The 21833-nt window shown below is 42.2% G+C and overlaps 1 protein-coding gene across 1 annotated transcript; it reads right to left on the minus strand.

The window, feature by feature from the left end:
- Positions 1-357: 357 nt before the first annotated feature.
- TEX49 (testis expressed 49) lies at positions 358-21729 on the minus strand. The gene is made up of 4 exons (XM_054977225.1): positions 20641-21729; positions 16930-17067; positions 8654-8798; positions 358-2959 (listed from the first exon to the last, which is right to left on the minus strand). The coding sequence occupies exons 1-4, from the start codon at positions 20723-20725 to the stop codon at positions 2911-2913; spliced, it is 417 nt and encodes a 138-aa protein (XP_054833200.1). The 5' UTR covers positions 20726-21729; the 3' UTR covers positions 358-2910.
- Between the last annotated feature and the right edge of the window lie 104 nt (positions 21730-21833).

Consider the following 21833-nt stretch of genomic DNA (forward strand, 5'->3'; position numbering starts at 1 on the left):
TGAGGCTTGGGACACCCAGACAGCGATGGCTGACAGGACCAGGGTGAGGCTAGCCAGGGCAGCAAGAATGCATTTAAAAATGCAAGGTGGTTCGATTTTTCTATAATGTTGGATGCTGGATAAATTGGGAGACTCTCTCAGCTTGTTATTTGGCTCTACGAGTGGTGGAGCTTGCTTTTTGTCATAACTGCAGTACATGATTCAGTTCTATTGTTGCTGTTCGCATGCCAAAAATGGGGGATGGAGATGATCTCAAGTTCAACATAAAAATCTCTTAAGACATAGGTTTTACATTACAAACACCAGGTTTTACATTACAAACACCAGTTACTGCATGGCTGTGCCAACTGCTCATGTACAAACATGTTTATTACTTGCTCAGGTGTACATTAACTCAGTATCTGCTCACATTGCAGTGTCATTCACATTTGTCCTTCACATAACTACAAGCCTTAGGAAGGATGGATCTCTTCTGGGGGCAAGGGGTCCTGAAGCAGCACATGCTCTGTTGAGCTCCCTTCCTACCCAGAAATAGATGACATCTGGGGCAATCCTCTGGTTGGGAGGGGAACAGTGGAGTAGGGCAGCCATGGATTTGAACAAAGAAAGAAGGGGGCCAGCATTGCCACCAGCTCTGCTAATGATCCCAGCCAGGTGAAGGGGGCAGGTATTGCCACCTGCTTTACTCCTGATCCCAGCCAGGGGAAGGTGGGGGGTGGGCATTGCCACCTGCTCTGCTCCTGATGCCAGGTGGGTGATGGTGGGGGGCAGGCATTGCCGCCTGCTCCGCGCCTGATTTCGGCATGGGCTTCTTGCCATGGCATGCTCTCTGGAGGTTTGGCTGCCTCATCTGGGCTTCTCTCCACAGCAGCGCCCTCTGGAAGCGCACCAGGGTAGGAAGTGAGTTGTCTTGAATACGCTTAGCCTTTTATATATTAGGATGCTGTCAAGTCAGAACTGACTTACGGTGATACCGCAAAAAGTTAAAGGTTTGGCCATTGCCCGCCTTTACAGTTGTTACAGAAAGAAGGGGGGAAAGATGGGAACATCTATGCCCTGCTGAAAAGAAGCCCTTCCAACACGGTTACTAGAGCAATAAGCAATGGTGGAAACCCAGAGAAATAACTTATAGCCACTATGTAGCACCTGTGCAATCAAGCACTTAAGGAAGAACATCAGAGGAATATTTCAGAGAAATAAACTAATGGAAGCTGTTATGACCCCTTTTCTTTCATTAGATTTTGCCTTTAAGTCTTTTATTGTCCCCTCTGGGTAGATTCCTGCCACCAGGAATTATATTACAAAATAATTTAAATTTCCCCCTTTAATGACGTGCCCAAGGGTCAGGCTCCTTCGTGGTACTATGTGGCCCTGAGGATAGGAATGGGATATAGGAATAACCTATACTCTGGGATAAACCAAAAAAGAACTTATTTTTACAAGAAGCATATCAGTTTCACTATAGTACTTAAGCTTGGTGTTTTCAAAGAGTGTTATCTGTTCTTAAAGTTTCTTTTACTTAGGTTCAGTCACTCAGAGCTTCATAAACTTTCTCAGGCTGCATACACAATTTGCCTGCTTCAGATATTTATTTATAGCCCACCCTCCCCTCGAACAGGCTCAGGGCAGGTTACAATAAAATGTTCAATAGGCATTAAAACATATAAACACAGTTAAAAACAAAAAAAAACCAAAATACCAATTTCTCACTCAAATGCACACAGATTTTCTCTCAGGCGCATAGAGTTTGCCTGCTTTAGATAGAATGAATGGGTTTCTTTCACACACACAGGTTATATATTTTTTTCAGAAATGCTTACACATGTTCAGGCTGCACACAGCTTGCCTGCTTTCCCCCAGAGCATTGATAGAGACAGAGAGACGCACGAACACACACACGAGTAAAGGGGACAAAATACAAAAAACAGAAGAGCACACAATCTTATTCAGCACTCTTTCAAACAAAAGTAATGAAGTTACAAGTTAAGTACACCTTATCTAAGCTGTAGCAGGTTCCTCAGAGCATGTACAGAATTCCTTGTAGTACCAAGATGGTGGTGAAACCCTTAACCCTTTGCTCACCCCTTGGATCCAGCTGTGACATTTTCCAAAATGGGGACAAAAACAGCTTGAGAGATCAAATATTTATTGGCAAAGGAATCTGACCTAAGCCAGCCTCCTCTCTAAGATTGATTAGTGGATTTAATCAGTCCCAAGCATAGCTCTGTCTCTAATGTCAGAGACTACTGTTACTATCAGAGAATTCAAAAAATGATAATCCCACCATATTGTTTCTGAACTTCCATAACAAAAAGAACATCTGTCCCAAATTGGTTGTCCTTTGTCTAAAAAAGGAGTAAGTTTGATCAGGGTGGCACAACGTTAAGAGTTATTCTCATGTAAACCCCAATGGTGCAAGATCCCCTATGCTCTATTTGGAACTCTTGAGCCATACTGAATTCAGGGTTTCTGTCACAGCAGTCTTCCTTGGTGGTTTCCCATCCAAGTCTGTCCATGCCACCTTTTTGCCATGATTTTTACTACTTACCCTGCCAAACAATGAGATTTTGATCACTATTCTGATTAGAAATCTGGACAGGGCTGTGTGTGAATTCTCACCAACAGTTGCTATCATTAAAGGCAGGGGCAGAGTGATATTTCATGCTGCAGGCAATGTCCGCTTGGCGAATGATCATATATACCCACTCACCTCTCCCATTTTGTATTTAAAAGGATAAGCCAATCCCATAGGGTACTATATTAACCTCCTCTTTATTGGCACAATGGGTGTTCTGGGTCATAACCTGGTGTGAGGGGGAGGTGGGGGAAGTGTTATGGCACAACAGTTCTCACAACCACACTGGTGATTCCACGCAAATCACGTTTGTCCGGTGGCTTGAAACAAGGCTCTCAAAACAAGTTGAAGAGAGGGTCACTGAGCATCATGTTCTCCACAAACCTACAGCAAAGAAGATATTAATTAGCTTTCTTCTACCTGATATTCAGGGGTCTATGAGGCATGATTTTTAGGGCTGCCTACTGGCTCATCAAACGATCACCCTTGTATAACATCCTGATAAAAATCTGCTCCAGGATGCCTTAAAAACATTCTAGTATGGATTTATCTAGGGCTGCAGTGTTAATTATAATTAACTGAAAGTTGTTAATAATCAGATTCTAGAGGTGTAACTACATTCGGCTGCTGCAGCCAAAATAGAGGCTGCTTCCACACACGTTGGATAATCCACTTTCAATACTCTTTAGTGAACATTTGAAACTGATTTTTCATGTGTGGAACAAAAAATCCACTTCAAAAGGATTGCGAAAGTGCATTGAAAGTGCATTATTCAACTTGTGTGGAAATGGCCAGAGTCTTCTCGTTGCACTTTAAAGTCTAACCCATTTATTGTGGCAAAAGCTTTTGTGAGCCACAATAAATGAGTTCGTTTTTAAGGTGCCAAATAAGGCAACCTGGAGCACATTTCTATCAAGCTATAACTCAAGTGTGATTCTTTGTTGTCCTCTACTGGGCCCACTGACAAAGTGCATCTGCTACAAGGCACTTGTATTCAGTCTTTAAAGTGCTACAAGTATGGTTATCATCTCCAGGATGGGAAAGTCCTGGAGATTTTGACGTGTATACTGCCGTAAAATCCACCCTCCAAAGCATCCATTTTCTCCAGGGGAACTGATCTCTGAAGTCTCTGGGAAATCTCCAGGTCACACCTGGATATTGGCAACCAGTGCCTTTTTTCTGAGAAAAGAGATGGTGGAGCTTAATGGGTTGTCCTTGGAGAAACTGGTCACATGGCTAGGGGGCCCGCCCCCTGATCTCCAGACAGAGGGGAGTTTAGATTGCCCGCCGCGCCGCTGAAGCGGCGTGGCGGGCAATCTAAACTCCCCTCTGTCTAGAGATCGGGGGCGGGCCCCCAGCCATGTGACCAATTTCAAGAGGTTCCGGATCTCCATTCCCCCACGTTCCAGCAGAAAAAAAGCCCTGTTTGCAACCCTAACCTCACCACGGTTACTAATAACCAGAGCTATTTAAATCTAATTCATAGAGAAACATATGCAGATTGGTCAATGAAAAACCAGATCCTAAATTCACTCTTTAACTGACCGAGGTCTCCAATATCCTCAAAGCAACTGTACCCTTTGAAATACCCCGGGCATCATGTCATCCTTGAGTGAAGCTGCCATCACTGCTCAAACAGAACTCACTTCTTCTCGTGGGTGGTGGTGTTGCTGCAGGCCTCAAGAATTGTGGAGGCAGTATCGTAGCCAGTGATAGTCTATATAATGCAGAAAGTTTCCCTTTGCCTCCTAAGTGGGAGGTCTTAGGAAATGAGCAATGCAGCAAGTTGCCAAGGATAACTTATAGAAAGAACATAAAGCACTGTAAGTACCTATAGAACCATCTCTCTACTCCTTCTGAGCTTTGCCTACTCCCACCAAACCCTGAGCTTACCGGTCTCTCTCAAACAATAAAGTACAGGCCTTCCCTGATGGGAACTAAGTGTTGCGTCTGAGACTCTCTCGGTTCCTCCTCATAACTTCATTAGCTACACTCAGTAAAAGGGGACCCGTGTTACAGGTTTGACTTTCCAACTAACGCTCAATATGCAATCCAGAGTTAAGCTCATATTAGACTATAACGCTTTACATACAAAGTTATATAGGAGTTCTCTCTCAGAAAAAATAGCCTTTGATGTGACAAGAGCAGGGAATTCAAATACACACCCACCAACCCCACAGACTGCAATTCAGGCAATGCTTAACTGTTTAATAACTTATAGAAAGAACATAGGAGGTCATAGCCCCTCTCTATACTGCCTTGGTCAGGCCGCACCTGGAGTATTGTGTGCAGTTCTGGAGGCCTCACTTCAAAAAGGATGTGGACAAAATCGAGAGGGTGCAGAGGAGAGCGACAAGGATGATCAGGGGTCTGGAGACTGAGCCCTACGAGGAAAGGCTGAGGGCCTTGGGAATGTTTAGTTTGGAGAAGAGGAGGTTGAGGGGGGACATGATTGCTCTCTTTAAATATTTGAAAGGCTGTCATTTGGAGGAGGGCAGGGAGCTGTTCCAGTTGGCAGCAGAGGGTAGGACCCGAAGCAATGGGCTAAAACTACATGCACAAAGGTACCGGCTGGATATTAGGAAAAACTTTTTCACAGTCATAGTTCAAAAGTGGAATCGGCTGCCTAGGGAGGTGGTGAGCTCCCCCTCACTGGCAGTTTTCAAGAAGAGGCTGGATGAATACTTGTCAGAGATGCTTTAAGCTGATCCTGCACTGGGCAGGGGGTTGGACTAGATGGTCTGTATGGCCCCTTCCAACTCTATGATTCTATGATTCTAGGTACCCACTATCACAAGACATGCTTGTGTGTCCATTTTTTAATCTTGTTATTTTTATAGTTGCTGCACTCCAATTATCATATTTTGCTTTCTACTTGCAAAAAAGAAGCGGCTATTATTATTCCTAATCATTGCTAGAAGTTTATCCAATCCATTTTCAACTCAATGTGGGGTGTATAGTGGACAAAATTCCTAATATTGTGTCTACGGTGGTTAGAACGCTGGAGTAGGAAAGGGAGGCCTGGGTATGTTCAAACTGTGTCTGCTGCTGGTTCTTCTCTCTTAGCATAATATACCAGAGGGTGGTGGTGACCGTGAGGAAAAAATGATGCTGTAATGGACAGAGTAATTCCAGCTCTGCCTCGCCTGGGAAACCACTGATGAAAGCTGGCAGAATGCTGGCTGAGTAACAGTTGAAAGTCCATTGGAAGGAAGTTACTGACGGAGAGGTTTTGACACTAAGAGAGGCAGCAGTAACCATTCCCTGTTTAACTCATTCACTCCTATGTTGTTAAATAAGAGTTATTCTTTGCTCTGTTTTAACCCTGGTTGGCATGAAGTTGTTGGCTGAGGGGAAATGACCCACAGGCGAACCTCAAGCATTCTGGTCTAAACCAGTAGGCCAATATATTGAATCTAAATGGTGGCAGCGTATTTCATAGAATCATAGAGTTGGAAGGGGCCATACAGACCAGGAAACATTTTCCTCACTAGCCTTGGGCAGCAGGGTGAGGGGAAGTAAATATCAGGTGGGGCCTCTGGAAGAGGAGAGAGGGGCCCCGGTGTGGATTTAGGTCAGGGCTCTGCTTGAAAAATAGAGGTTAGACAGGTGGCATGTTGTGGCTGCCCTTAACTGCCTGGGAAGGCCCAAACCTGTGAAGGGAGGTTTATAGTAGGTGGCATAAGGGGGTCACAACTGTTATTGACTGCTTTGGGTACTCATTAAGGAGAAAGCAGGATATAATATGTAAATAATCACAGAGTTGGAAGGGGCCATACCTTCTAGTCCAACCCCCTGCCTGATGCGGGATGAGCCTAAGGCATCCCTGACAAATATTCATCCAGCCTCTTCTTGAAAACTGCCAGTGAAGGGGAGCTCACCACCTCCCAAGGCAGCTGATTCCGCCTTTGGACTACTCTGACAGTGAATATCCTAACATCCAGCCGGTACTTTTCTGCATGTAATTTAAGCCTGTTGCTTCAAGTCCTACCCTCTGCTGCCAACTGGAACAGCTCCTTGCCCTCCTCCAAATGACAGCCTTTCAAATATTTAAAGAGAGCAATCATGTCCCCCCTGAATCTCCTCTCCAAACTAAACATTCCCAAGACCCTCAGCTTTTCCTCGTAGGGCTTAGTCTCCAGACCCCTGATCATCCTCATCGCTCTCTTCTGCATCCTCTCAATTTTGTCCACATCCTTTTCGAAGTGAGGCCTCCAGAACTGCACACAGTACCCCAGGTTTGGCCTGACCAAGGCAGTATAGAGAGGGACTATGACCTCCTGCGATTTCGATGCAATGGCCCTTTTGATACAACCCAAGATTGAGTTTGCCTCTTTTGCCACCGCATCACACTGACTGCTCATATTTAGTTTACAGTCCACTTTTACTCCAAGATCTCTTTTGCATACACTACTACCCAGAAGTGTATCCCCCATCCTGTATTTGTGCTTCACATTTTTGTGGCCTAGATATAATACTGTGCACTTGTCTATGTTGAATTGCATCCTGTTCACAACTGCCCAGTTCTCCAGAGTATTCAGGTCTTGTTGAATTTTAACTCTGGGTGTTTGCCATTCCTCCCAATTTGGTATCATCAGCAAATTTAACGAGTAGCCCGTTTACCCCTTCATCCAGAACATTGATAAAAATATTGAAAAGTACCGGGCCCAAAACCAAGCCCTGTGGCACCCCACTGGAGACCTCCCTCCAATCTGATGAAACGCCATTGACCACCACTCTTTGGGTGTGGTCCTCTAACCAGTTCCCCATCCACCGAACTGTCCTATAGTCCAGTCCGCAGTCTTCCAGTTTACCCATTAGAATGTCACGGGGGACCTTATCAAAAGCTTTCCTGAAATCCAGGTAAATCCAGCTTTCCCACAATCCAGTAAACTGGTCACTCGATCAAAGAAGGAAACCAGGTTGGTCTGGTAAGATCTGTTGGGGACAAAACCATGTTGACTTCCCCAGATCACTAAGCAGTCCTTTAGATGCTTACAGATCGATCCCTTTAAAATCTGCTCGAATATCTTCCCAGCAACAGAAGTCAGACTGATCAGCCTGTAGTTTCCTGGGTAATCCTCTTCCCTTTCTTAAGGATTGGGAATGTTCACAGCGGGAGAAATAACAGTAGAGGCTGGGTAGTGTTGTCCAATACAGCCCCCCATATTTACATACATAGATATTGCCAAATGCTAATTTCATTTCTTTGCACATATGTACACTTTATTGTGTGGGAAGTGGATTTAATGAAAGAATGTGGCTTCTATTACTGTTATGCACTTTTACTATTCTCAGGAGCTAATGTAGTATTCGTAACGCAACTTGTAAGAAAATGAGACTTGAAACAAAAGACCAAAGCAGAATGTATGTTATACATGTAAATACTGTGAGAAGTAAGATCAAATACTGTGAAGCTTGCTGTCGGGTAGACCTGGCAGGGTGGGTCTGAGGCGCGAACACCTCAGCAGGGTGACGGTGCGCCAAACGTGGCAGAGTATGTTTGGGAGGAGCGAGGAGAGACGCTCCACATGTGTTCTGTGGAATAATTAAAAGTCATTTATGGTTGTCATGAATCTATATATGTTTGTTTGTCTAGTCCGCCAACCTTGCAGGAGTGGAGAGCGAGTGTATTTGTGTACGTGAGAGTGCATGCATTGGACAAAAGAGAAAACGGGGGAGGCGATGCTCCCGGAGCAGAGGAGCCTCTCACCACTGCTTGCATTAACTGTGTGCCTGGAGAAGAACTTCTGTGTCTTATTGTTGTGTGCCAATGTCTTAGATCCATAAACAGGGGACCAAATTTAGGAATTACGAGTGACTCCTCTATAAAATCTAGTCAAAATGACATGTAATGGGACATTGATATGCAGACTTCTTAGCTAGTGGGGGGGAGGCAGTGAGGAATCAAAATTTCACATCCTTTCCTAGACATTATAAGAGAGATTCAGAGAAGCGAGGAGGATGGCTGTTCTTGGTGGTAGCTGCATATCCGTCGTAACATCTAACGTGGCCTTGCTGAAGGGAGATTCCACCCTGGACTCGGGGCTGATTCTCTGCCCCCCACTTCATGCTCACTTGGTTATGGGGCTGTGCACCAGAGGACATCTTTGCACCTTCATCCATGGAATGGCGTCTTGTGGTCTCACTGACGGATCCTTGGGTAGCCACCAGCCAATATCTTGTCCACAGGTCATTGGTACCCTGTAGACTTGATTGGGGTCTAGAAAAGCAGAAAAGAGTCTGGTCTGTTAGATGGGAGAAAGCAAAACCAGTCTGCAGGTGAGGGAGAGAAAGGGCTGGCCTGCAACGCTCAGCCAGAATCCATTGTCTCGGGCATGAGTTCAGGCAACTGCACAGGTGACAGAGCATAAAAATCACTGGGGAATCCCAAGGCTGTGTGCAAGTTGTGCTTCCCTTGAAGACAGTTTCCTCATATCCACTGATCATAAACAAGGGGAAGTTGCTCTATCAGAGCACATGGAAGCGGGGTGGGGATGGGGAGAGAGTAGAAATGTTGATACTCCTTTAGAGCTTAGGTAATTATTATTAGAGGAGCAAAAATAAAAGTGTGCGCATCATCTCTGGGGCTAACTGGTCTCTCTCACCCAGCATGGTGCCTTTTTGATCTAATTCATTTAGTCCCGCAGTCTACAAGCCTATCACCTTTTATTCATTTTCCAACCCTGGGCACAAATATTGACCCACTGTCTAACAGGACCCAGTTGCATGAGGCCGCACCAGAGGCACAGCAGCCAAAACCAACCCAATCTCCAACCCCAGGGCAGAAGTTTGGGGGAGGAGGGAACATTAACTCTGCAACTTAAGTTCCATGGGGCTTATGCCATATAAGCGTAGCAGCATTAGATTACACATGTGCTACGGACACAGGAGTGGCCGGTTGGAATTTCAGGTAATCCAGAATATCAACAGGAGAGGCCTAAGTAAACTTAACACTGTGGATCCCTACTGATCTTGTAACTGTAGGACAAAGGGATACAGAGGAAATAGCTCACCATAGCCAAGAAGAGCTCACTGCAAGTGACTTCCTGTTTGGGATCCATGGAGGTCTAACGCAGCTCCACTTGCGGAGCTGACCGGACTGCCGTTTTAACCGGCCGGCGGGGTGAAAATAGCCCGCGGCCGACTGCTCTCAGGCGGGGAGCAGGCAAAGAACGCTCAAGACCCTAGGGTGAGTTAGATCTCGGACGAGGGGGGGCTCTACACAGCGAGTCTCCCCCCGATCCTTGAGGTCCCACCTTGCGACGGGTCGGCTATAATCTCTGCGGCAGTTTTGGGGCCAATTCGGCTGGCATAAGACCTACATACCCAAGCATCGATTGGGGGAAGAAGCTGAGAGGAGAACTTAAAATCGAAACAGCGATTACAACCCGAGAAAAGTGAAGAGAAGGTAAAGATCATTATCTTCTGAGACGGGACAGATTGATAAAAACAGAGAGGAAAAAAAGTAGATTTTTAAACTGCAACAGACTAGTGAAAAGGAGGGGAAGACTCGGCAGGAATCGAATTTAAAAAGAGACTAAGTTTAAAGAAGTTATTAAAGAAATGGGACTATTGTTTTGAATACCTGTGGCTTTGGAGCTGGGAGAAAAAGACACCATCGCGAGATCTGCTGTGGGAAGACGGGAGACAGGAAGTGCGTAATAACAATAGAGTGGCTGGAGAGAAGCGGCCCTTGCTGGAGGGCAGGAAGTAGGGAATCGCCATTTTTGAAAGGGGAAGGGTCGCGGCTTCAGCGGAAGAGGAAGTAGGCCATCTTGGATTACAAAATCATAGAGAAACCATAGAGAAAAGACGCCCGACATTTTGGACTCTTTAAAACTTAATTTCTATAAGAAGACCGGGACATTTAAAATAGAAAAACGTTAAATTTTACGCCACGGAGTTAAGGAAGAGAGCGGATTCGTGGGAGCGAGCTAAAGCAAGCCCCACGATGTCAAAAAAAGAGTGGCAATCGGCAATAGAAAACCTGGATAAAAACCTGGACAAAAAACTTTTAGATATGATTAAAGAACTTAAGGACACGAAATTGGAGCTGATAAAAGAGGTTAAAGAGGTTACACAGACAGTAAAATCGGAGCTGTCAGAAGTGAAAAAAGGTATGGAAACAATACGAAGTGAACTACAAGGAACGCAGCAGAGAGTTAAAACAGTAGAAGACGCGATGGAGAATTTAGCAGACACGCAACAAACAGAGATGAGATTGGTGAAGGGGAGAATGTCAGTTGCAGAAACTAAACATATGGAGAAGCAGCTACGTTTTCGTGGTTTGCCAGAAGTGGAAGGAAAGTCAGCGCAAGAACAGATGACTGAGGTGTTGGCTGAATACCTGGGGAAGGAGGAGGAGGAAGTTGTGGCTATCCTAGATGTGGCGTACCGTGTGAACTCGAGAATTGCAACCCAGAGGAAATTACCAAGGGATGTGATTGTGCAGTTTACAACTAGAAACATGAAAGAGAGGATTGTGACAAAACAGTTTCAAGATCCATTGGAGATTGATGGCAAGACGATTATTATAATGAAGGAACTGCCCAGATCAGTGTTATTGGACCGGAAAAAATATAAAGTGCTAATTCAGACTTTGAAGGACATGAATATTAGGTACAGATGGGAGCTACCGGAAGGAGTGTCCTTTGAGTTTGGAGGGGCAAAAAAACGCATCAGATCTGAGCGGGAGATGGAGCGATTTATTAAGGACAATGAAAAAGACTTACCAACAAAACTATGAATATGGAGTGTAAAGTATTATCTTGGAATGTAAATGGACTAAACTCACCGAATAAGAGGAAAAATATTTTTCATTGGCTACTAAAACAAAAATGTGATATTGTTTGTTTGCAGGAGACCCATATTAGAAAACAGGATGTAAAATATTTAAAATCTGGAAAATTGGGCAAAGAATTTGTAGCGGCCTCCAACAAGAAAAAAAGAGGAGTGGTGTTGTACATAAAGGAGGAGCTGCAGCCAAAATTTGTTATGAGAGATGTGGAAGCTAGATTTGTAGCAGTGGAATGTAATTGGAATTTAAAGAGAGTGTTGGTAGTCGGACTTTATGCACCTAATGGTGCAAAGGAAAGCTTCTTTGAGGATTTAAGGAAGCATTTAGACGATCTTGCATATGACCAGATAATTCTTGCTGGAGACTTCAATGGAGTGACAGATTTGGAATTAGACAAAAAGACTACAACAGCACAAAAGAAAAGAGGACTATTGCCAAAGCTTTTTTTTGAGTTGATTCAACAAGAGACTCTCGAAGATGTATGGAGGAGAGAATATCCTAAAACCAGACAGTTTACTTTTTATTCTGCAAGGCATCTTACATTATCAAGAATTGACATGATCTGGGCCTCAAAAGACTTAGCGTTATGGACTAAGGAGGTAGAAATAATGCCGATGGTAGGCTCAGATCACAACCCAATTATATGGAAATTTGGAAAAAGGAGAAAAAGGAAAGCCTGGAGAATAAATGAGGACTTGTTACAGGAAAGAGAGAATATGGAAATATTGAGAAGAGAGACAAAGTTTTTCATACAATACAACGTGAACAAAGAAGTACCAACCAACAAAGTTTGGGATGCATACAAGGCGGTTGTAAGGGGCATACTAATGGACTTAAATGGTAGAGCAAGGAAAAAGAAAGAGGAGAAAAGACAAGAGATTGAGGAGAAAATAAAAGCCAAAGAAGCACAGTTAAAAAAGAGACCAGGAAAAAAGAAAATATACCAGGAAATCAAAATTCTTCAAGAACAGCTAACAGCAATGAGTAATAAAGAATTGGAGTGGAACCTTAAAAGATTGAATCAAAAAGCGTTTGAGGGTGCCAATAAACCTGGGAAATATTTGGCATGGCAATTGAAGAAGAAAAGGGAAAAGAAAACAATAAATAAAATCTGTGAAGAAAATAAAACGTACTTGGAGCAGACTACCATCAGTAGAGCCTTTTATAAATTTTATGCTAAGCTGTATAATAAAAAAGAAGTAAACAAAGAATCAATAGCATCATATCTGGAGAAAACCAAACTTCCAGAAATCTCGGAAGCTTGGAGAAATAAGTTGAACAGTGAAGTAACTGATGAGGAAATAAGTAAGGCAATACAATCCGCAAATCTAGGAAAGGCGCCAGGGCCAGATGGACTTACGGCTAAATTTTATAAGATAATGGCCAATGAACTGGCACCATTCCTAAAAGAGGTGATGAATGGAGTTTTTAGGGATCAAAGGATTCCAGATACTTGGAGTGAAGCGAATATATCATTGATCCCAAAAGAGGGCCAAGACCTGACCAACGTGAAAAATTACAGACCTATATCACTACTTAACAATGACTATAAAATTTTTGCGAAGATATTGGCGGAGAGATTGAAGGGGTGGCTCTCGGAAGTTATAGAGGAGGAACAAGCAGGCTTTTTGCCAGACAGACAAATAAGAGACAATTTAAGGACAGTGATCAATGCTATTGAATATTATGACAAGCGTTGTGACAAAGAGGTTGGTTTCTTCTTTGTAGATGCTGAAAAAGCGTTTGACAATTTAAACTGGGACTTTATGTTTGCCACTATGGAAAAGCTACAACTGGGAGAAAGATTTGTCAAAGCAATTAAGGAAATTTATAGAGACCAGACTGCAGCAATTGTAGTGAATGATGAACTGACCAAGAAATTGACGATTAGTAAAGGAACAAGACAAGGTTGCCCGTTATCTCCATTGTTGTTCATTTTAGTATTGGAGATTCTGATGATACAAATACGACAAGACGAGGAAATACGAGGAATAAAAATAAAGGACTATTCATATAAGGTCAGAGCATTTGCAGATGACATAATGTTAATTGTAGAAGACCCACTGGAGAACATGCCAAAAGTGATAGATAAGATTAAGGAGTTTGGAGACTTGGCAGGTTTCTTCATTAACAAAAAGAAGTCAAAGATACTATGCAAAAACATGACTAAGCAGAAACAACAATTGTTAATGGAAACAACGGATTGTGAAGTAACTAGTAAGGTGAAATATTTGGGAGTTGAGCTGACTGCAAAAAATATAGATTTGTTCAAGAATAATTATGAAAAATTATGGATTCAGATAGAGAGAGACTTGATCAAATGGAATAGATTGAACTTGTCATGGCTGGGCAGGATTGCAGCAGTTAAGATGAATGTGTTACCAAGAGTAATGTTTTTGCTACAGACAATACCAATCATCAGAGACTCTAAACAATTTGAAAAATGGCAGAGGAAAATATCAGATTTTGTTTGGGCAGGCAAGAAGCCTCGAGTGAAAGTAAAAGTTTTACAAGATGCAAAGGAAAGAGGCGGAATGCAACTGCCCAACCTGAGACTTTATCATGATGCAATCTGCCTAGTTTGGCTAAAAGAGTGGATGACATTAAAGAATAAGAAACTATTAGCCCTAGAGGGATATAAAAAAATTTTTGGATGGCACGCATACCTATGGCATGACAAAGTGAAGGTCAACTCGATGTTCCTGCATCATTTTGTAAGGAGAAGTTTATATACAATCTGGAAGAAGTACAGAATTTATCTACAAGAAGGAACCCCCTTGTGGGTGGTTCCATATGAGGTGATAGACCCGAGAGCTGTTGATAATGAACAACAATGCTTAACGTACAAAGAAATAACTAAAATTGAAGTATCTAAACTTAGAATAAAGACGCAAGAGGAACTATCACCTAACTATGATTGGTTCCAGTATAGGCAGATCAGAGACTTATACAATTCGGACTCTGCAAAAGGGGGCATACGAACAGAGAACTCGGAACTAGAGCAGACCCTTCTTAAAGAAGATAAGAAAAGAATATCCAAGGTATACCAAGTACTGCTGAAATGGTATACTGAGGACGAGACAGTTAAAACACAGATGGTGAAATGGGCTATAAATTTTAATAAAGAAATAACAATGGAGGCATGGGAATACTTGTGGAAAACTACAATGAAGATAACGACATGTACTAATATTAAAGAGAACATTTACAAAATGTATTGTCGAAGGCTTTCACGGCCGGAGAACGATGGTTGTTGGGGGTTTTCCGGGCTGTATTGCCGTGGTCTTGGCATTGTAGTTCCTGACGTTTCGCCAGCAGCTGTGGCTGGCATCTTCAGAGGTGTAGCACCAAAAGACAGAGATCTCTCAGTGAGAGATCTCTGTCTTTTGGTGCTACACCTCTGAAGATGCCAGCCACAGCTGCTGGCGAAACGTCAGGAACTACAATGCCAAGACCACGGCAATACAGCCCGGAAAACCCCCAACAACCATCATTTACAAAATGATTTATCGTTGGTACATGACACCAAAGAAGATTGCGCTAGGGAACTTGAATACTTCTAATAAATGCTGGAAATGTAAGAAACATGAGGGCTCCCTCTACCACATGTGGTGGTCGTGTGAGGTAGCTAGGCAGTACTGGGGGGAAATAATAAGAGAAATGAGTGAAATTTTACAGTTTCAAATAAATAAGAACCCAGAACTCCTGCTACTAAACTTGGGAATGGAGGGAATTCCAGCCCATCATAGGACGTTGATATTTTATATGACAGCAGCAGCTAGACTTTTGTATGCGCAAAAATGGAAAGTACAAGAAGTGCCAACTATTGAAGATTGGATCTACAAATTGCTGTATATGGCTGAAATGGACAAGATGACGAGAAAATTGAGAGATCTGGACTCAGGGCAGTTTAACACGGACTGGGAGAAGCTGAAACAACATCTGGAGAAGAAATGGGAGGTGGGAGGAAAACTGTGGCAGTTTGAGAACTACTGAAGTATAATATAAGTATAAAAGAGAGGGGTGACTTTACCGGGGGAGGAAGAGAAAAGTGAACTTATAAGCAGTTAGATTAATAGATTGATATATATATATAGATATGTATAGGTTAATTGATAGAACATTGATAGAGAATAATTAATGATAAGGTTTAAACATGAGGATTGAGTAACTAACAATATTTTCTTTCTTTGATAAGATTTATATGCACCAAACTGAATGTACAGAAGAGTTAAATTGATTGACTATGTGATGAGCTATATAGAATTACCATAAAAAGATGAAATGAGTAACATATAGAGAACAAATCAAATTGTTTGATTTGTTTGATTTAAATGTGGGAAATTTTTATGGTTTATGATATATAGGTTTATGATATATAGAAATATTCAAAATGGGAAAAGGGGATAAATTGTTTATCCAAGGACGTACAGTTTGGGTGTATAGTAAGTAAAGGAGTTAAAGATGTACTGCTTAATATAATGGAGAATGTATATCTGTTTTAGATAGAGGAATTTAATAGAAGTAAGGGAAAAGGGACAGAGGGGGGGAAAGCTGTTGGAAGTCAACAAAAGGGGGGGAAAGGGAGGGGGTTAGAAATGAAAAATTTGGGGAAAATTGAATGTAATGTAAAAATAATAATATTCTAACCCAATAAAAATTTTTCTAAAAAAAAAAAAGAGCTCACTGCAAGTATTTTCTGCCAGGTTGGCAGAACTTGACCTAGAGATGATCCAGCCCAACTGGTAACCACCCCAACTCCAGTTTTGATTTCCTGCTTCTGAAAATTGAAGCATTCTAAAGATGCTAATGAAAGAAGGCTTGGGAAAATAAAACAATGGGATCAGTTTACAACCAAGTAGGCTGTAAGATTTCTATCTCCTACTTCCCTCTTTTTGCACTAAACACTTGTCCTATCCCAGAAAATGGAGCCATCTGCGTCCCAGCCTTTGACAAACACAACAGAGCTGCGTAGAGTAATAAAGACTGCTCCTTTAGAAGTTGGTGGCAGGACCAATAAGGAATTTTTATAGAAAGAATAGTACATCATTATAGTCCTTACTGACAGTTCTGCTTTAAAATTATACTGGCTTTACAGTCTTAACTTGCTATGCAAAGTATACCATGGTTTTACCAGGGATACAGCAGCACCCGGAAAGAATATCTTACTTTTGGATTCTACAGGTAGTTCAGTCTGTGTCATTCTAATATCTTTCTATCTCTACTGACTTCAAAATGTTCTCTTTGAACTGAAGTGCAACAGAGATCGAGGCCTGCTATGTAAAAAGAAGCAAGAGGTGGTCGGTTCCCTCATGATCATCTATCCCTCTGCCCCCAAATTTCTGCCTTGAACTTGCATTATATTGTGAAGAAAGGCAACAAAGAATTGTAATAAGTAAATGTAATCCAGCCTGCCAGATTGTTGATGAGGCTTGCATCCACCACCCGCTCTACCACTGAGCCATGCACCACACGATCCATTCACTGGCACGGGCTGCATGCTAAAAGATCCTAGAGAGGCTCTTGTGCGTCGGCATTTTTTTCCCCCACCTACATTTCTTGAGCAGTCTCCGTCTGACAGCCTCTCGATACCTGGCATGGCTACCTCGGTGTTCTGTGCCATCGTACCCTCCTACTCCTATAGGTGGCAGCTTTGGGTAGAAAAGCTCCAGTTTGGGTTGCGGGGTGCCTACTGAAGATAGACAGAAGGAAAAAAATTAAGTGCGTCCTGGGAGGCAAGAGATCATAGCATAAACTGCAAAGCAGGTGAACGAATCTCTTTCTCATTGTAGCAGGGGTATCTGCAGATGCCTGATGTAATTCCACTTCTGACGCCAAGCAGGGCTGAGATGGCATTGGAATGGGAGACTGACTAGTGACCCCAGGCACACCCTTCTGAGTTTCAGGGAAAAGTGCGATGCAAATGTCATTAGTTTAAAGGGTCTGCTAAGCAGGCTTCTGACACTCAACCAACTGCAGTAATCACTTTAGCCTACGTAGCAAATGAGTTAGTAACAGCAGTAACAGAATATTCTTCCAGCGAAAGTGTACAGATCTTAGTCTGGAGCAGGGTGGATTGGATTTAAATCAAACTGATTTAAATCACGATTTAAATCACTAGTCATTAAGGCTTGATTTAAATCATAGTTTTCTACATAAAGACTAATTCTTGCTGGTATAACTTTAATATGCAAGTAGATGCCTGCCTTACCGATAGGTAAAGGAACTTCATTAAAGTATTCCCAAACTGGGTCTCTTTTACGGCCTGCTGCCATTATAGGTTTTTTCCTCCAAGGAAAGAATGTGATAAACCTCAGGTCATACACACAAAAGATCCAAAGACTTGTGCAGTATTGTGCTCAGAAAGTTTCACTTTCATTTTGTACTGCTTGCCCCTCCCTCCTCACACTTGGTTTCTTCTTGTGCAGATCTATTCTCCAAACAATCAGAAAAATATTGTTTCTATTCACTGAACTTCTTGAAACTTAGCACTGGAGGGGTTGAATCTGTCTTCATAGGTTTGTAGAACAATAGGATTAAGGTCTTTTTCTCAACTCTGTTCATGTTATAACATTTTTGCTGTGAAGAAGAGGCACGTAATCTCTGCTGAGCTGACACAAATTCAGTTTTGAGAACTGCAAAACCAAGCATCTGTGATAATATCTTGTAGGCAGAGAAACTGCCCAATAATCTTACAAAAACCTCTGTAAGAGCATGACATTGTGAATGGATTAATGGAATTTACCAAAAAAATTAAACATATACAGCCTTATTCTACCTAATTAAAAACTAATCTTTATTTCATGATGGAATAACCTTTGGATGGTAATATATTTTCCTCAAAAAGCATTTTATTTTAAAAAATCCGATTTAAATCAAAAAAATCCGATTTAAATAAAAAAAATCCGCTTTAAATTTTAAAAATCCGTTAAAAAAAAAAATCATTGATTTTTATCCACCCTGGTCTGGGGTGAGCCTGTTTCGGAAACCGCTCATTACACTTTTTTCTTGTATCATTGTCAAACGTGTGACAGAAGTCTCAAGAGCCTGGACACTTAACCAGTCAGAGAAAAGGCTAGAACTAGAAACCCCATGTCTAGTATTCCAGCAACACTCCACGCTGCAGTCTAATGGTACAATCCAAGGACTGGTTTACCGACTATGGTGTGCTCTTTGTTTAACTCAAGCCTAAACCTACTTGACAGAGGAAAAGATCCTACACTGGCCAAGCTGTAGAAAAGGGAAATTTGGTTCACATCGGCCCCCTTCTCCCTCCCCCCCCCGGCCATACAACAGGCTGAGAGAAAGGGATGAGGGAAAGGGGGTGGTGTCTTAACACTGGGAAAACTTCAACTAGGGAGGAATTGTTCTAGCACTAACATTCCAAGAACAATACTAGCAACCTAAACAGGATAAAAATTAGTAGTTACTAATACAATACTATACAAATATAGTACTATACAATACTATACAAATATAATACTATACAAACATAGCCAGTGGCAGTCTTTGCTAAAGTTGAAGCTTATTAAAAAAAAAAAGCTTCAACTACTCTTTTGTCAAAAGCCACCTCAAATGCACAGAGATCTGAGATAGGGTTAAAAAAATGAAAAAGGCTTAATGGGGTGTGTCCACACTACACCTTGGCCATTTCGATGGCTTACCTTCTGCCGTTCCATGCCGCAATGTCATGGCTCGTCCTGGGGCAAACGCGAAATATTGCGCGAGTTTTGTGCGACGTTGCGCAAAGCTCGCGCAAGAAAACGCGATATTTTGTTTTTTCCCCGGCACAAGCCGCGACGTTGCGGCATGGAGCGGCAGAAGGTAAGCCATCTGGAAACGGCCCTTTACTAGTAATGATAATAGCGTCGATTCAACAATGTGGGCATGGAACAAATTTTTCCCCATATTTCAATGTCATCAGCCCCTTCCAATCTCCAGAAAGACCATTCTTGAGCTATGGCCCCACATGGAGGAATAGCTGTGTGGGTTGAGGTGCTGCAAGGCAGAGAGGGAAGGGAGTGGAAAGGTCTTACGTTTTCTGCAAGGGCAGGTCCAATAATGGGACCAAGAGAAGGGGGGGGGGGTGAGTTCATCCCCTTTCCCCATCCTCACAACAGCACTTCCATCCACACATCTTTTCCTTTGTGCAGCTCCTGCAGCTGGCAAGGAATGATCTTGGAAGGTCAGAAGGTGCTGTCAGAAGAGAGGAATGCAAGAAAGCCCCATGAACTTTTTGTGCATACATAGTTGAGTACAGGGCAATATTTATTTAGGTCTTTCAAAGGTCAAAGTGCTCCATGTTTATTTTAGTAATCCATTATTTTGTGGCAGAAGTACCATTATATTTGAGAGGGCGGAGGTAAGATTCTTAATATAAGCTAACATCATTAGTTACGCCAGTGGTTTTTCCCCTCCCTCCTCTTCCAGTTTTCTCAAATGAAAAAGTGCAGGATAGCCACTGATCCACCATTTTCAGAAGATAAATCCACGGCCCAAACTAGGATTTTTCTAGATGGGAAGAGGTAAGAGCAAATAAGTTACATCAATTTCATCCCACCTTTAAAGGTGGGGAAAAATTTCATCGTGGTTGCCTGGGGAAGGGGGCAGACTGCAATAAGTGACTGTTTTGTCCTTTTATGACAGAGGGGACACTGTTTACTGATGGGGCTGGTGACAAAGTACAACTAACTAACGCTGCAGGTTTTATTTTGTAAAGAAGAATATAGCATAAAATAATACCAGAAATCTTTTGATTTCATTAGTGAGTCCTTTTTTTTATCCCAGCTAACACAGCATAGTGGAGGGGGAAAACGCAACACAAGTGAGAACTGATCCAGAGATTCATTGTCGCAAAATGTTACAGCAGTTCAGTCAGTAGGCTGCATTTTCCCTTTGAACTTTGACAGCCTGTTTGCCTTGGTTTAGAGTTCGGGTTCTGAAAACTCACTTCTGCTTTTACAAACATGGATTTGCCTAGTGACAGCTGGAATATGGCTTGGGATGGTGAATATTCCTCCCCCTCTCTCAGCACTAATCTCTGTACTTTTTCCATAGTAAAAAAAAAAACCCACAAAAACACACATGGCTTTCTCATAATGCATCCAAGAAATTGTAGCTGTTTGAGCGTGCAGAGGGTGCACTTAAAGGATGTCAGCTCTCAAAGAGAACAACTGGGATGAAGCAGCTACTTTAGTGCAGTTATTCCTAAAGAGGTGTTACTGCTGGTACTACATTTTCCATTTTGTAATTGCAATCTTCTTACCTGGTACTTCAAGTTTTGCTAACTCTCGTTTTCTCTGTCGAAAGGGCTCTTGGTAGCCCACAAAAGTTAATCCGAAGAAAGCCATTCCTTTGCTTCCCTATGGGCTGAATCAATGCCCCAGCCTTTCAACTGCAACAATCTCTTTTAAAGTGCATGTTTGCTTTGTTACCATGGAGACACACAACTCAGTTCTGTTCACTGCATTTTCTTAACCAATCAAAATATGAGCAGCCATTGTGACACATTAAGAAAAATGGTGTGACACCCAAAATAGCTTGTCGTTTTTGTCTTTGCAATATACGTGAGCGCCTCGGCCACTAAGGACTCAAACCCGTGCACATTTACCTGTGAGGAAGCACCAATGAACAGTGAGATTTTGTTTGCTGGTAAACAAAAATAGGATCAGAGAACAAACAAGACTGATTTCTTTTTACTCTCATGCCGTACAATCAGAATATTACTTGTCTAAAACACATTTGCCTGAATCTACTGCTGAGGATCAGCAATCACAGATGATACGATGGTTGTCTGAATCTACTTTTTCACAAAATGCCTTCCAGTTCTCATGGAGTGTCAACTTAGCTGTTTAGTTAGGTTAGAGCGCTCCCTGCCTATAATACTCCTTTGGAGAATTTGCAGAAAGTGAGTCTGGCTTCAGTGTCATTTCATTATGCTTTATTGTCCTGTAAATCAATTTGTTAAAGTTCAAAGGCCGGAAACAGCTTAACACAAAGGTGGTTGTTCTATCATACTTACTTTACAAAAGAATCCACATACCTCACACTGCCTTCAGCATTACTTTAAAACAAAACATGCCTATCTTCCTTACCAGATAATGAACTGAGACACAGGATAAGACTTGCCCAGTTTACAGCAGACTTGGCAGAATAAAATATAGAAAAAGGGACCTCAGCAACAAACCATGTGAAAAGAAAACTTTCTATATTTCAAAATAAAATGTCAGCTACCTAACTGATCATAGTCAAAATTCAGCTTCTGTACTCTTGCAAATTATAGATCCAGAGGAGATAGCCGTGTGAGTCTGTAGTAGCAAAATAGAAGAGTCCAGTAGCACCTTTAAGACTAACCAACTTTACTGTAGCGTAAGCTTTCGAGAATCACAGTTCTCTTCGTCAGATGCGTGGAGGGTAAGAAGAAACTGGTCAGATATATAGGTGGAGAGGGGCGGAGTA

Source organism: Eublepharis macularius, chromosome 4, assembly GCF_028583425.1.
Source record: "Eublepharis macularius isolate TG4126 chromosome 4, MPM_Emac_v1.0, whole genome shotgun sequence".
In the NCBI taxonomy this organism is placed as follows: domain Eukaryota; kingdom Metazoa; phylum Chordata; class Lepidosauria; order Squamata; family Eublepharidae; genus Eublepharis; species Eublepharis macularius.